The 14733-nt window shown below is 35.6% G+C and overlaps 1 protein-coding gene across 1 annotated transcript in view; it reads right to left on the minus strand.

Moving 5' to 3' along the window:
• The window catches only part of LOC148947023 (phospholipid-transporting ATPase ABCA3-like), a 513909-nt gene that overhangs the window by 15162 nt on the left and 484014 nt on the right, over positions 1 to 14733 (minus strand). The window contains exon 30 of the mRNA XM_089096491.1: positions 1961 to 2154. Within this exon, the coding sequence (XP_088952617.1) occupies positions 1961 to 2154 (194 nt within the window). The remainder of the gene's footprint in view (positions 1 to 1960; positions 2155 to 14733) is intronic.

The raw sequence follows: 14733 nt of genomic DNA on the forward strand, positions 1-14733 counted from the left end.
TACATGTAATAAGGCGCACGTTCATCTCAGACAATTCTATTTTAGTTCTAAGTCTTTGATCAAGAACCAGTAATGGTGGTGTCTGAGTACACTTGATTCTTTGATTATATATTTAAAGATGATCATTAGAAGAACGATCTATTGCATATATTGGACTGACCACTTGCTGCCTGATTCTTTGAGGTTCGTCTTTTACTGTTCCAAAGAAATAAAAGTTTTGGCATATTCCTATTTGTAATCCAGTCTATATCTAAGTAAGATGTTAAGGGAAAATTTTGTCCCACAGTAATGTGAAAAAGTGGTTAAACAAAGGATCGATATATTTTATTACAAATCTGGATTATGTTAGTTTCATATGTATCATGGTTGTAGAGATTGCCCGGATCGCAGCGGTAGCTAGCAACATACTAAGCGGTAGCGGTAGCTAGCAACATACATATATATATATATATATATATATATATATATATATATATATATATATATATATATATATATATATATATATATATATATATATATATATATATATATATATATATATATATATATATATATATATATATATATATATATATATATATATATATATATATATATATATATATATATATATATATATATTTATATATATATATATATATATATATATATATATATATAAGAAGGCATTCAATGACGGATACAATTTCTAGTCCCGGTGGGACCTTGTCTCTTATTGACTTCTGATGAATTCGATCGTCTCATATACATATCGTCTCATATATATATATATATATATATATATATATATATATATATATATATATATATATATATATATATATATATATATATATATATATATATATATATATATACATATATATATATATATATATATATATATATATATATATATATATATATATATATATATATATATATATATATATATATATATATATATATATATATATATATATATATATATATATATATATATATATATATATATATATATATATATATATATATATATATATATATATATATATATATATATATATATATATATATATATATATATATATATATATATATATATATATATATATATATATATATATATATATATATATAAGAAGGCATTCAATGACGGATACAATTTCTAGTCCTTTTAGTGGGACCTTGTCTCTTATTGGACTTTGATGAATTCGATCGTCTCATATACATTTTTTTATTTAATTAATAGTATTGCCAACAAACTTTGTAAATTTTCTATTTAATTTGCAAATATTTATATGGTATAATCTAACCAAGAAATTCGACTTGGCCAGGATCTTAGCAAAACAAATTTTGAACGTTACATACATTCATCGAGAACAGACTTTAAGCTTATTATAGTAAAATCCTCATTGCTAAAAAGAACATAAAAAGTATTCTTTGGTGACTTTTTGGAATTACGGTTAAAACAAAAAAGGAATTCAATTTTAAAATGCTCCTATATTCTTAACTTTGTTGTTAATGAGGCACAAGCAAAAGAACTAAGTTACACAGGAATATACAAAAAAGTTTGCACTTTAAAGTTCACATTAATATTAATGAAACTAGCTTTCCTCGTTGCTTCGGCATCCTCCAAAATTTAGAATTTTTAGGATAATTACAGATTTGAACTTTTTCAAAACGTTTGTTCTAGAAGAGTTTCATGGTGGCTGGTTAATTGAAAATTCGAGTCTTTGAAATATTTCAAATGTGAATTGTGAAGGATTACCTAAGCCATTAAACCTACGTTTGGGACACTTTTTAAGGAATTTTGACAGAAGACAAGCTACAAAATATAAAGTCATTTCCAAGAGTCTCTCCTGTAAAACATTTTCGATTTTAGTTTCAGAGAAAGTAAAACGAGTAGGACATGCACTAAAAGAAAATCAATCTAAAAGGTAAAACATCTAAAACTAGCAGCAAAATCCCTACTAACCTGGGAATTGTTGTCCAATGAATTCTTTTAATTTGTTAGAATTTTTTTTTCCCTCTAAGCCACCTTGTGTTTTTGCAATGAAAGTATAACCTTTGCCAAACTGAGACTTCAAGTGTTGTACAGACCCTAAACACTGGAACGCTCCATTCACCATAATTGCTATTCTTGTACAAAGTGCTTCACATTCTTCCATGCTAAGAAAAACGATAAAAATCAGAGAATTTTTGACGCAATTCAAGGAGTTTGTTTTGTTACTCATATAAAAGCAAATATTTCAAAGTTTGATTCAAAGGGCAGGGGCTAATACTGCAAACATAGAAAACTTGACATGTTGCTAACATACGTTTTAAAAGACAAGTTTTACTGAACATGCCAAGATGTCATCTTTACCCTTGTAGAATTTGGGCATGGTCGTGGCTGCTATTAACACCAGTAGTATGTAAGTCACTTTAGTAAGCAGAGATGTTAAATACAGAACTGATAGAACATATAGTAACACAGAGCAACACAAATTTCAAGATTCCGGATGAACCTCCTAAGGAATCCTAAAAAAGACGTACTTACACTTCCAATTTCGAGAGACACTGCTAAATCATTTGTCCTTGATGAACGGAAACGGGTTAGAGATTCTGGCCGAACAGGCCACATCATCAAGCATAAGGAAAACAAAGAACTTCCTTGGATGAAAAAACTCTCTATGAAAAACCATGAATAAAGGATGAGCTCATTACGTTATACAAGCACGAGTTTTATTTTTTAATAAATTCAAACGCATTAGCTGAGATACTTACAAGCTCCTCAGGAGAAAAAAGAAAAGAAAAGAAAAAAGAGGAAAATAAAAGAATTTTTGACTCAAATCCGGGAGTTTGTTTTGTTACTCATATAAAAGCAAATGTTTCAATCAGAGTTTGAGTCAAATGACAGGGGGCTAATGCTGCAAACATGGAAAACATGACAATTTTCTAAAATACGTTTTACTAAACATACAAATATGTCACCTTTACTCTTATAGAATTTGGACATGATCATGGCTGCTATAAATACATGTAATGTTAAAGTACCTTCGTTAGCACAGATGTTAAATACATAATTTAAAAAGCATAAACAAATATAAAGCAGCAAAAAATTCTAGATTCCTGATGGACCTCCCACAGAATCTAAAAAAAAGACAGACCCACACTTCAACTCTATCTGAGAATTTTCGAGAGATGCTGCTAAATCATTTTCCCTTGATGAACACTAACGGGATAGATTTTCTGGCCAAACAGGTCACATTATCAACCATGAAGACAGCAAATGACGTCCTCCGATGAAAAACTGTTTTAAAAAAAAACATGGATAAAGGATGAGATGATTACGCTATGCAAGTACGAGTTATTATTTCGTAATAAATCTAAACACATTAGCTGAGATACTTATAAGCTCCTCAAGAAAAAAATAGACGTAAAGATTAAAAAGAGAATATGTAACCATCTGGGGAACAAGCAAAAAAACTACGAGGTACAGTTGAAGAAAAGTACAACAGATCAGTTTTCACAATGGTACTTGAGTTGAGCCAGAAAAAAGAGCCGTAAACATTAGTGACCTAAGAAAATCTCAAAAAGAGACTAGCAATCCAAAGATAAAACTTTAAAAAAGAAATGTTTTACAGACCAAGTAAATCTCCTTATAGCTGCTGATCCTGAAATACTACTTCGCTTCCCGATACCCATCCAAGAGCCCAAGTCACCACTCCCACTCAAGTCAGAAACCGAATTTACATTCAAATCACTGAAGCAAGAAAAAGCCTTTGGCCCAGATAGAGGGACTTTCAAACTCATTAATGTCAGATCAGATGAGGTAACATATCTGTAATACACAGTTGTGGCTGCGGTGACGGAAACTAGCTGCCTTTCCTAACAGTGGTACAAGACTGCAATTGTTTCTATTAACCAAAAGGGTTCAAAGGAAGAGTACGAAAATAACTGTCCAATTAGCCTCACGAGTCATAAGTCACGTCTCCTGAAAAAAAGTTCTACTTTGACGAAAAGAAGCAACAATTTCTATTACCATTGAAAAATATCAGGATAACCTTTGCGCACAATCGATCACACTCTTATCAATCGACAACTTATGGCGATACATCGGATTCAACAAAATACTCTATTAGAATTTTGTTGATTTAAGTCGGGCCTTTGACCTTATATAGCGCAAAAGACTGAAGTATATCCTCCTCAACTACGGAATCCCTTATACGATAGTCCAAATAACCAAGAGTCTGGATAACCAGTTTCCAGAAAAAGTAAGAATCGTTGATGGGTCATCACAGGAGTGCATAACTTTGTCAGGAGTACTTCTTTGTTGCATATAGACACAAACACCTCTTCAACCTCTTTCTAAATTCCAATGTGTCACTGATACAGCGGGAATATGAATCTACTACAGGAGGGCTGCCAATAGAAAATCTGGCCTATGATGATGATATTGATGTGCTAGCAAAATCTTCACAAGGACTGCACGCCCAAGCTAAAAAAAAAACTATGATTCCACTAATCCATTCAGGATGGAGAACAATTCAGCAGGAACAAAGTCGTGGTAACAACGAGACACGAAGTAGACGATTCGCCCGTTATTTCCATGGGCAGAAGACAGGCTGAAATGGTTAACCGTTTCTTCTACCTTGGTAGCCTATTCTCCTCTGATAACTGCCATAGCTCAAACATTAAACTTCGTCTTAAACTTCCTACGTCTACCTTCCGACAACTAGCATCTAGAACAGCAGCCACCAATTCAAAAAACTAAAAATTTACCTACTTCATAGTTTGACAATTCCCATAGTTCTCATGGACGCGAAACATAGACACTGAAAACCAAAGACGAAAGACAAGTTTAGCTTTCGAGATCAGATACCTCCCTCCCATCACTAGAATTAAATACATCGACCGCATAACGAATCTGGAAGTTCTTTAAAGGCTCCAGTCGACTGAAACCAATTTCAGTAACAAAAAGAAGCTGCAACTACGCTGGTTCAACCACGCGAAGTGAATAGAGCTCAGCCACCTCCCAGAAATCAAAATTCACGGTTCTCTGCACGACCTTCGTCAGCGAGGCAGACCCTATAAGCGGTGGAAAAATAAATTTAATATTGAAAGGGTCAATTTATCCTAGTTATCACGTTCCGCACCTTACGTACCGAGCTATTACGCAAGAACTAGCACGAGGATATTAGATATTGAAATATTTACAATCTTTAATAAACGAGCAATAATTGTTTATAAATCTAGAAAATGATTCCATATTTTTCCGTGAAAATTGGCCTTAAAAAAACAATTTAGACATGTCAGAAGTTTGAAAAAATTCGTCAAGAGCATTAATTTTGGAAAAATTAGCTTCAATAATCAAATATCTTAGAACAGACTTTAGTGTGAATAGACAATAGATTGCGAAAAGAGCAAAAAACTGGTAATTCCAAAATATTTATACATACTTTAACAAAGGATTACAACAATTCAAAAACATTAAAAAAGAAAACCAAACGTTTGAAGCTTAGTAGATTTCGTTGTTAGAAATCAGACATGCTTTAATAATCAAATATCTTAAAAAAAAACTTCAGTATGAAAAGACAGCAAATTGTCAGCGATTAGAGGACAAGCAACAATGAGAAACGAGAGTCCATATATAATAGCCTGCCGCGTATTGAGTGCCGGGGCCCAGTGGCTGGTAATTGCGAAAATATTTGTATATTTTTTAACAAGGGATTACAACAATTCAAAAACCTTAAAAGCAAAATCAACTTTGAAGCTTATTTGAAATGGCTGTTAGAAATCGGAATTGCTTGATAAATAAATAATATCTTTGAAAAGACAGCACTACGAAAAAATATTAGATTGCTTAAAGAGCAAAGGCAATTGCAAAAGTATTTGAATATATTTTTTGAAAAGGGACTTCATCAATTCAAAAACATTTTAAAAGAAAACCAAAACTTTGAAGCTTAGTAGAAATCGTTGTAAGAAATCGGACTTGCTTGAATCATCAAATAACTGTGGTTAAAAGACAAGCAACAATGAGAATCCATATATGGAAGCCTGACGCGTTCCGAGTGCACACACGGTTAGAAAAAAGAAAACCGAAAGTTTGAAGCTCAGTAGAAATCGTTGTTAGAAATCAGACTTCCTGTAATAATCAAATATCTTTTAATAGTTCTCAGTATGAAAAGACATTAAATTGCATAAACAGCAAAAAACTGCAAAAATATTTACTGCAATAAACTGCAAGTAATTGCAAAAATATTTGTAAATACTTTCACCAAGGATTAGAGGAATTCAAAAATCCTTAAAAAAACAACAAAAGTTTAAATCTTTGTAGAAGTCGTAGCTAGAAATCAGACTTGCTTAAATAATCAAATACCATAGGCAGCGCAATAGCACTGCCTAAGTAAAAAAGGATATGGTCACAATGTATTATGTTTTTTTTTTTTTTTTTTAGTTTTAGACAAGGGCACATGCTATCGAAGGAGTTGTTGTACAAACTTTAAAAAGGGCTCATTAAATTGAAAATTGGAAGGGCTTGTGCCCTGTATAATAGTCGAAAGTGATTGGAGGGCAACTAACACTCCTCTCACGCCCACCATTCCCCCAGACACACCGAATAAAAATTTTGAAATTTTGAGCCATTTTGCTCAACCTTAGTAGAAACTTTTGGAGAGTAGGTCTTTGAGCATGACAACCCCCCTTTCCACAGCCCTCAGGGCAAGGGTTGTAAGTTCTGCCCTGGGGGCATATAAGGTTTTTACAGAAAACATTGTCATAAAAACTTCAAAAGGGGCTCATTTGATTGGAAGTTGAAAGGGCTTGTGCCCTTTTTATAGCCAAAAGTTATTGGAGGGCAACTAACCCCGTTCTCAAACCCACAAATTCCCAAAACACATCCAATCAAAACTTTGAAATAGCCATCTTGTTAAACGTAAATGAAAAATCTGGAAAGTAGGTTTTTGAAGATGCCAAGCCCCACACAGCCCTTAGGGTAAGGGTTGTAACTTATACCCTGGTGGCATATAAGGTTTTTTTTTATAGAAAGCGTTGTCGTAAAAACTTCAAAATGAGCTCATTCAATTGGAGATTGAAAGGACCAGTGTCATTTTAGTAGAAACTAGTCAGAGGGAGAATCAGCCCCCCCCCCCCAAGCCCATTATTTATCCTACTAATTCCGATCAACATTTTGATACGACCATTTGAAAGGTCTGGATATTGTGTCTCTGAGTACGACAACCCCCCCCCCCCTACCAAAGCCCTAAGGGCTAAGGTAAGTTATTCCCATGGGGCATACAACGTTTTCATAAAAAGCATTGTCTTAAAAACTTCGAAAATCATTCTATTATAAATTAAGAGGGCTATTGCTCTATTTAATAGTCAAAAGTAATCGGAGGGAGAATCACTCTCCACGCCCATCGTTTCCCCAAATACTTTTGATCAACATTTTGATACGGTCAATTTGTTCAACGTAGCCGAAATGTCTGGAACGTAGCCGTAGTGACATTTCAACGTAGCCGAAATGTCTTGTGTCTTTGAGGATGACAATCCCCCCTAACCCTCAGGTCAAGGATTGTAAGTTATGCACTTGGGGCATATAAAGTTTTATAGAAAGTGCTGTCGAAAATACTTCGAAAAGGGTTCGTTCGATTGGAAATTGAGAGGGCTAGTGCCCATTTTAATAGTCGAAAGTTATTGGTGTAGAACTAAACCCTTTCACACCCACCGTTTCCCCAAACACATCCAACCAAAACTCTGTTCAACGTAGCTGAAAGGTCAAAACATCATGTCTTTGAGGATAACAAATCCCTCAGCCCTCAGGGCAAGGATTGTAAGTTATGCCCTGGGGGTATATAAGATTTTTTTTTATAGAAAATGTTGTCGTAGAAACTTCAAAAAGTGCTCATATCATTGGAAATTGGAAGGGCTAGTGCCCTTTCTAATAGTCGAAAGTGATTAAAGGGCAACTAACCCCTCTTTAACTCGAACCATTTCCCCAAACACATCCAATCAAAAGTTTTGGGTAGTGATTTTCTTCAGTGTAGGTGAAAGGTCCAGAAATTATGTCTTTGAGGATGACAAACCCCCAACAGTCCACAGGGCAAAGGTTGTAAGTTATGGCCTACGGGCATGTAAGGTTTTCATAGAAAGCGTTGACGTAGAAACTTCAAAAAGAGGTCAATTAGTTGGAAATTGTGAGGGCTAGAGCCCTTATTAATATTCAAAGGCGATCGGAAAGTGAAAAGACCCCCCCCCCCTAACGAACGCCAATCATTTCCGTATATAGTTTCGATCAACATTTTGATATAGCAATTTTGCTAAACGAAGTTGAAGGGTCCGGAAATTATGTCTTTGGGTATGACAGCCCCCCTCTCACACACAGCCCTTGGGGTTAAGGTTGTAAGTTATAACCTGGGGGCATACAAGGATTTAAAGAAAGCGTTCTCCAAAAAGGGCTCATTCGATTGAAAATTGAGAGGGCTATAGCCCTTTTTAATAGTCGAAATGGATCAGAAGGAAACTTCAAAACAAAAACTTCGGATCAACATTTTGATAGGACAGTTTGTTCAACGTGCTTGTAAGGTCAGAAAATTATGTCTTTGAGGATGACAACCACCCACCATAGCCCTCATGACTAGGGTCGTAAGTTATAACATTTGGGAATATAAGATTTATTATAGAAAGTGTTGTCGTGGAAGTTATGCCATTTGGGAATATAAGATTTATTACAGGAAGTGTTGTCGTAGAAGCTTCAAAAAGCGCTCATTCGAATGGAAATTGAGAGGACTAGTGCCTCTTTTATTGGTCCAAAGCGATTAGAGGGCAAATGATCCACCCCACCCCACATCATTACCCCAAACGCTTCCAAAGTTTTTCAGATATACATTTTGTTGAACGCATTTTAAAGGTCCGGAAATTATATCTTTAACGATATAAACCCAGGCCTCAGGGTAAGGGTTGCAAGTTATACCCTGAGTGCATATAAGTTTTTTTTTTGTAAAGCTTTGTCATATAAACTTCGAAGGGGGCTCATTGGATTGGTAATAGACACTCTAGTACTCTTTGTAAGAGTCAAAGTGATCAGAAGATAGCTATCCCCCCCCCACACAAACACAGGTTCTATTATCCCAAAATGCATCAAATATAAATTTTCAGATACCTATTCTATTCTAAATAGTTTAAATATCATATAAAATGGCTTTTGGGGTTGAAACAAACCCAAAGATTAGGGGCAAGGGTTGTAAGTTATGCCCAGGGAGTAAGGCATCGGAGGGAACGTTATAGCGTTGCCTATAGTAAAAGTCGTTTGGCCCTAATGTTTTATTATTAAGTTTTTTTTCCCCAGAGGCACTTCATATCGAAGGGATTGAGAGTTCTAGTGCACTATTTAAGGGTCAAAAGAGATTGAAAAGCAACTAACACCCGTTCCATGTCCCTCATTTCCCCAAACACATCAAATCAAAATTTTTAGATAGTCATTTTTATCTAAGTAATTGATTTCCAGATATAAATTATAGTTTTGAGGAGGACACTCCTCCCAGAGCCCCCAGCGCGAGGGTTATATGTTATGCCCTGGGGGGATATAAGGTTTTTTTTTTTTTTATAGAAAGCTTTGTCTTCGAAACTTCAAAAAAAAAATCATTCGATTGGAAATTTAAAAGGCTAGTGCCGTTCTTAGTAGTCGAAAGTGATTGGAGGGCAACTAGCCCCCCTCTCACGCCTACTTTTTCCCAGAACACATCCAATCAAATTTTGAGATAACCATTTTGTTCAACGTAGTTGAAAATCCTGGAAATAAGGGATACCCCCCCCTCCCTAGGGTCCTCAGTGAAAGGGTTTTAAGTTATGCTCTGGGCACACAGAAGATTTTTTTTATAGACAGTGTTGTCGTAGAAACTTAAAAAAAGAGCTCATTTGATTACAAATTTAAATAGCTAGTGCCTTTTTTAATAAGCGAAAGTGATTGGAAGACAACTAACACCCCTTCCACGTCCAACATTTCTCCAAACACATCCAATCAAAATTTTGAGATAGCCATTTTGTTCAACGTAGTTAATAAATTTGAGCAAGACACTTACCCAACAGTCTTCAGCGCAAGGGTTATAAGTTATGCCCTGAGGGTATATATGGCTCTTATAGAAAGAATGCTTGTGTAAACTTCAGAGAGGGCTCATTTAATTGGAAATTGAAAGTTCTAGTTCACTTTTTAAGCGTCGAAACATATTGAAGGGTAACCAAACCCCCCATTCTCTTCTTCCCCAAATGTATCTGATAGCTATTTTTAAATTTTGAGATAACTAATTTGTTAAAAATGGTTCAAAGACCTTATAACAAATACTCCGGTGTCGACAAAACCCCAGGGCCCGGAAGAAGGCTTTGTAAGTTATAACCTGGGGGCATATAGTTCTTATGGATGGGATTCTCGTATAAACTTCAAAGAGGTCTCATTTGATTGGAAATTGAAAGCTCTACTTCACTTTTTAAGAGTCAAAAGAAATTGGAGGGCACCTAGCCCCCCCCCCCCATCCACGCTTTTTTTCCCCTTAAATCCATCCAATAATAGCTTTGAGATAGCTATTTTTTTTAAGAATAGTTCAAACACAATATAACGAAAACTCTAGGGTTAACACATCCCCTCAGGGGCCGAGGAAAGGCATTTTACGTTATGCCTTGGGAAAATATACGGTTCTTATGCAAGGGATGCTCGTAAAACTTCAGAGAGGGCTCATTTGAATGGAGATTGAAAGTTTAAGTTCAGTTTTACGAGTCATAAGGCCACGCCCCCTTTTTCTGAATTCATCCGATATAAATTTTGGGATATCCCATAAGCTGAAACTTGTTCAAAAGTCAGATAACAAAAACTTAGGAGTCGATAAAGCCCCCCTGGGTCCTGGGGAAGGCGTTGTAAGTTACGCCCTGGTGCATATGCGGTTCTTATGAAAGGGATGCTCGTATAAGCTTCAGAGAGAGTTCATTTGAATGGAAATTGAAGATTCTAGTTCAGTTTTTGAGAGTAAAAAGATATTGGAGGGAAACTAGCCCCCCAGCGCACCCCTTTTCTGAATTCATCTGATTTAAATTTTGAGATAGCCATAAATTAAAAACTATTCAAAAGTCAGATAACAAAAACTCAGATGTCAACACGGCACCCCAGGACCCGGCCGCAAGCGTTGTAAGTTATGGCCTGGGGCATATATAGTTCTTATGAAAGGGATGCTCGTATAGACTTCAGAGAGGGTTCATTTGGTAGGAAATTGATAGTTGGAGTTTACTTTTTAATAGTCAAAATAAATCCGAGGGCAAATGGACCACCCCCCCCCCGCCTTGCCTTCTTCTTTCCAACCCATCTGATGAATAGAAATTTTGTTAAAAGTTCAAAGGTCGGATAAGAAAAACTCCGGTGCCAATACAACTCCCCCAAGCCCAGAGAAAGGCGTTCTAAATTATGCTCTAAAGGCATAAATGGTTCTTATGAAAGGGACGCTCGTATAAACTTCATAGAGGGCTCATTTGATAAAAAATTGAAAGTTCTAGTTCATTTTTTAAGATTCAAGAGATTTAAGGGCACCTAGCCCCCCCCCCCCAACCTTTTTTCCCAAACCCTTCTGCTACATATTTTGAGATCGCCATTTTGTTCAACGTAGTTAAAAGTTAAAAAAAATATATCTTTGAGCAGGACACTTTCCCAACAGTCTTCAGCGCACGGGTTATAAGTTATGCCCTTGGGCATATATAGTTCTTATGGAAGGAATGCTCGTATAAACTTCAGAGAGGGCTCATTTGATTGAAAATTGAAAGCTCTAGTTCACTTTTTAAGCGTAAACCCCCCAACCTAGATCCCCTCTTCCCAAAGAGGTCTCATTTGATTGGAAATTGAAAGCTCTAGTTCACTTTCTAAGAGTTAAAAGAAATTAGAGGGCACCTGGACCCACCCCCTCACCCACACCTTTTTTCCTCAAACCCATCCGATATTAATTTTGTAAAAATAGCTCAAACACCATAAAACATAAAATCTAGGGTCATCACAACCCCCCAGGGCCCGAGGAAAGGCGTTTTCAATTATACCCTGGGGGAATATATGGCTGTTATGGAAGGGATGCTCGTAAAACTTCAGAGAGGGCTAATTTGAAAGGAACTTAGAAGTTTTAGTTCAGTTTTTGGGAGTCAAAAGAGATTGTAGGGCAACTATCTCCCCAACCCTCTTTTACTGAATTCATCCCATATAAATTTTGAGAAAGCCATTAAGTTAAAAATTGTTCAAAAGTCATATAGAAAAAACTCAGGTGTCGACAAAACCCCCCAGGGTCCGGGGGCACGGGTTGTAAGTTATGCCCTGGGGCATGTATGGTTCTTATGAAAGGGATGCTCGTATACACTTCAGAGAGGGCTCATTCGATTGGAAATTGAAAGGTCTAGTTCAGTTTTTGAAATTCAAAAGAGACTGGCGGGCAACTAGCCCCCAACAGACTCTTTTTCTGAATTCATCCGATATAAATTTTGGGATAGCCATTGAGTTAAAAATTATTCAAAAGTCAGATAACGAAAACTCAGGTGTCGAAAAAAAAACCCCAGGGACTGGGGCAAGTGTTGTAAGTTATGCCCTGGGGCATATATAGTTCTTATGAAAAAAATGCTCGTATAAATTTCAGAGAGGGCTCATTTGATTGGAAATTGAAAGTTCGAGTCTACTTTTTAATGCTCAAAAGAGATCCGAGGGCAACTAGACCCCCCCTCGACTTCTTTTTCCCAGACCATCTGATGAAAACTTTGAGATAGACATTTTGCTAAAAAAACAGATATTTTGTTAAAAGTTCAAAGGTCGGATAAGAAAAACTCTGGTGTCAATACAACTCCCCGAGCCAAGGGAAAAACGTTCTAAATTATGCCTTAAAGGCATGAATGGTTCTTATGAAAGGGATACTCGCATACACTTCATAGAGGGATAATTTGATTAAAAATTGAAAGTTCTAGTTCAGCTTTTAAGAGTCAAGAGATTTAAGAGCAACTAGCTCTTTCCCCACACCTTTTTCCCCAAAACCCGTCCACTACAAATTTTGAGACAGCCAGTTTTTCGAAAATTGTTCAAAAATTAGTGTCAATATATGCCTGGGGACATATATGGACGTTATGGAACGGATGCTCGTATAAACTTCATAGTGGGCTTATTTGATTGGAAATCTCAATTTGTAATTCAATTTTTAACAGTCAAAAGTTATTGAAGGTGAGCTAGCCTTTAAATTCCATTTATACTTTCCAAAACTTTTCAAGACGCATATAGCTTTCAGTAAAGCACCAATGACGCAGTAGGTTTTAGACTTTTACAGTGAGAAAACGAGGCGATACAAAAACTCTTGTTTTTAGTGATTTTTGTTCGTTTCAAGCCTGATTTGCATATTCAATTTAAGGTTCACTCGCTTTAAGATTTATTTATTCATTTACATTAATATCTATTGTATGTTTGTGTGCAATGATTATTTATTTAATTTCTGTTCGTTTAAAGTTTCATTTATATTCAATAGCAAAATATTTTTTCGTCTTAAGCTTGATTTTCATATTCAATCCAAGCATTACTCGCTTTAAGATCTATTTTTTCATTTTGTATTATTACTTGTTGCATATTTTTTGCTATGGTGGTTCATTTAATTTCGGTTCGTTTTGGGATTCATTTATTCTTTAATAATAATTTCTGGTCGTTTTGAGTTTGAATTTTAACAGGTATTTGTATCTGCTGACCTTAAGTTTACAATGGTCTTTACTTTTCTTTGATAAAGTGATTTTTTGGAAAGTTATTTTTTTTTATATTAGTTTATGGGAGGGATGGTTGTTTAACTTTAGAAGAGGCTCAGTTGGTTGAAAATTAGAAGTTCTAGTTTCTTTTTAAGCATCAAAAGTGATGAAGGGCATTTAGACCCCCCCCCCCCTACAGCCCCTCCTTTCACCAAACGCATCTGATTGAAATTATGATACAGCGATTTTTTGCGAAATAGTCCGAAGAACATATAAAGATGTTTTTTGGGATGATAAAACCTCCCAACGCCCTGGGGATAGGGTTAAAAGTTATTTTATGAGGGCATATATGGTTTTTATAGAATAGGCGGTCGTATAAACATCAGATGGAGCTTATTTGATTTGAAATTGGAAGTTATTGTGCTCTTTTCAAGAGTCATATTGATTTGAGAGCAAACAGCTCCCTCCACCCCTCCACGCTCTTCATTTGCCTTAACAAATTCACTCAAAATTTGGAGATAATAATTTTATTCATCGTTGTTGAACGTTCCGCAAAATTATGTAAGTGAGGAAGAACCCCCCCCCCCCTACAGCTCTCAGGGAAAGGGTTGTAAGTTATGCCTATGGGGAAAATAAGGTCCTTCTAAAAAGGATGGTCGTGTATGCTTTGGAGGGGACTCATTGGACTGGTAATCATAGGTTCTAGTGCTCTTTTAAGAAGCAAATTGATCTGAGCGCAGCTTCCCCCCACACAAAAACACGTTGTGTTTTGCTGAGATGTATCGAATCCATATTTTGAGACAGTCCTTTTATTCAAAATAGTCCAAATATCATATAACAAGGCTTTCAAGGTTGATACAAACCACAAGAGCATGAGGGCGAGGGTTGTAATTTATGACCCTTGGGCATTTAAGGTTCTTATGGGAGGGATGGTTACACAAGCTTTAGAGATAGCTCATTTGGTTGAAATTGGAAGTTCTAGTTCCTTTTTAAGAGTCAATAATGATGGAGGTCAGGTAGCATCCCTCTCACCCAACT

The sequence above is a fragment of the Artemia sp. Qi Xiang Cuo genome, chromosome 11 (genome assembly GCF_049724085.1).
Source record: "Artemia sp. Qi Xiang Cuo chromosome 11, ASM4972408v1, whole genome shotgun sequence".
NCBI classification, from domain to species: Eukaryota; Metazoa; Arthropoda; class Branchiopoda; order Anostraca; family Artemiidae; genus Artemia; species Artemia sp. Qi Xiang Cuo.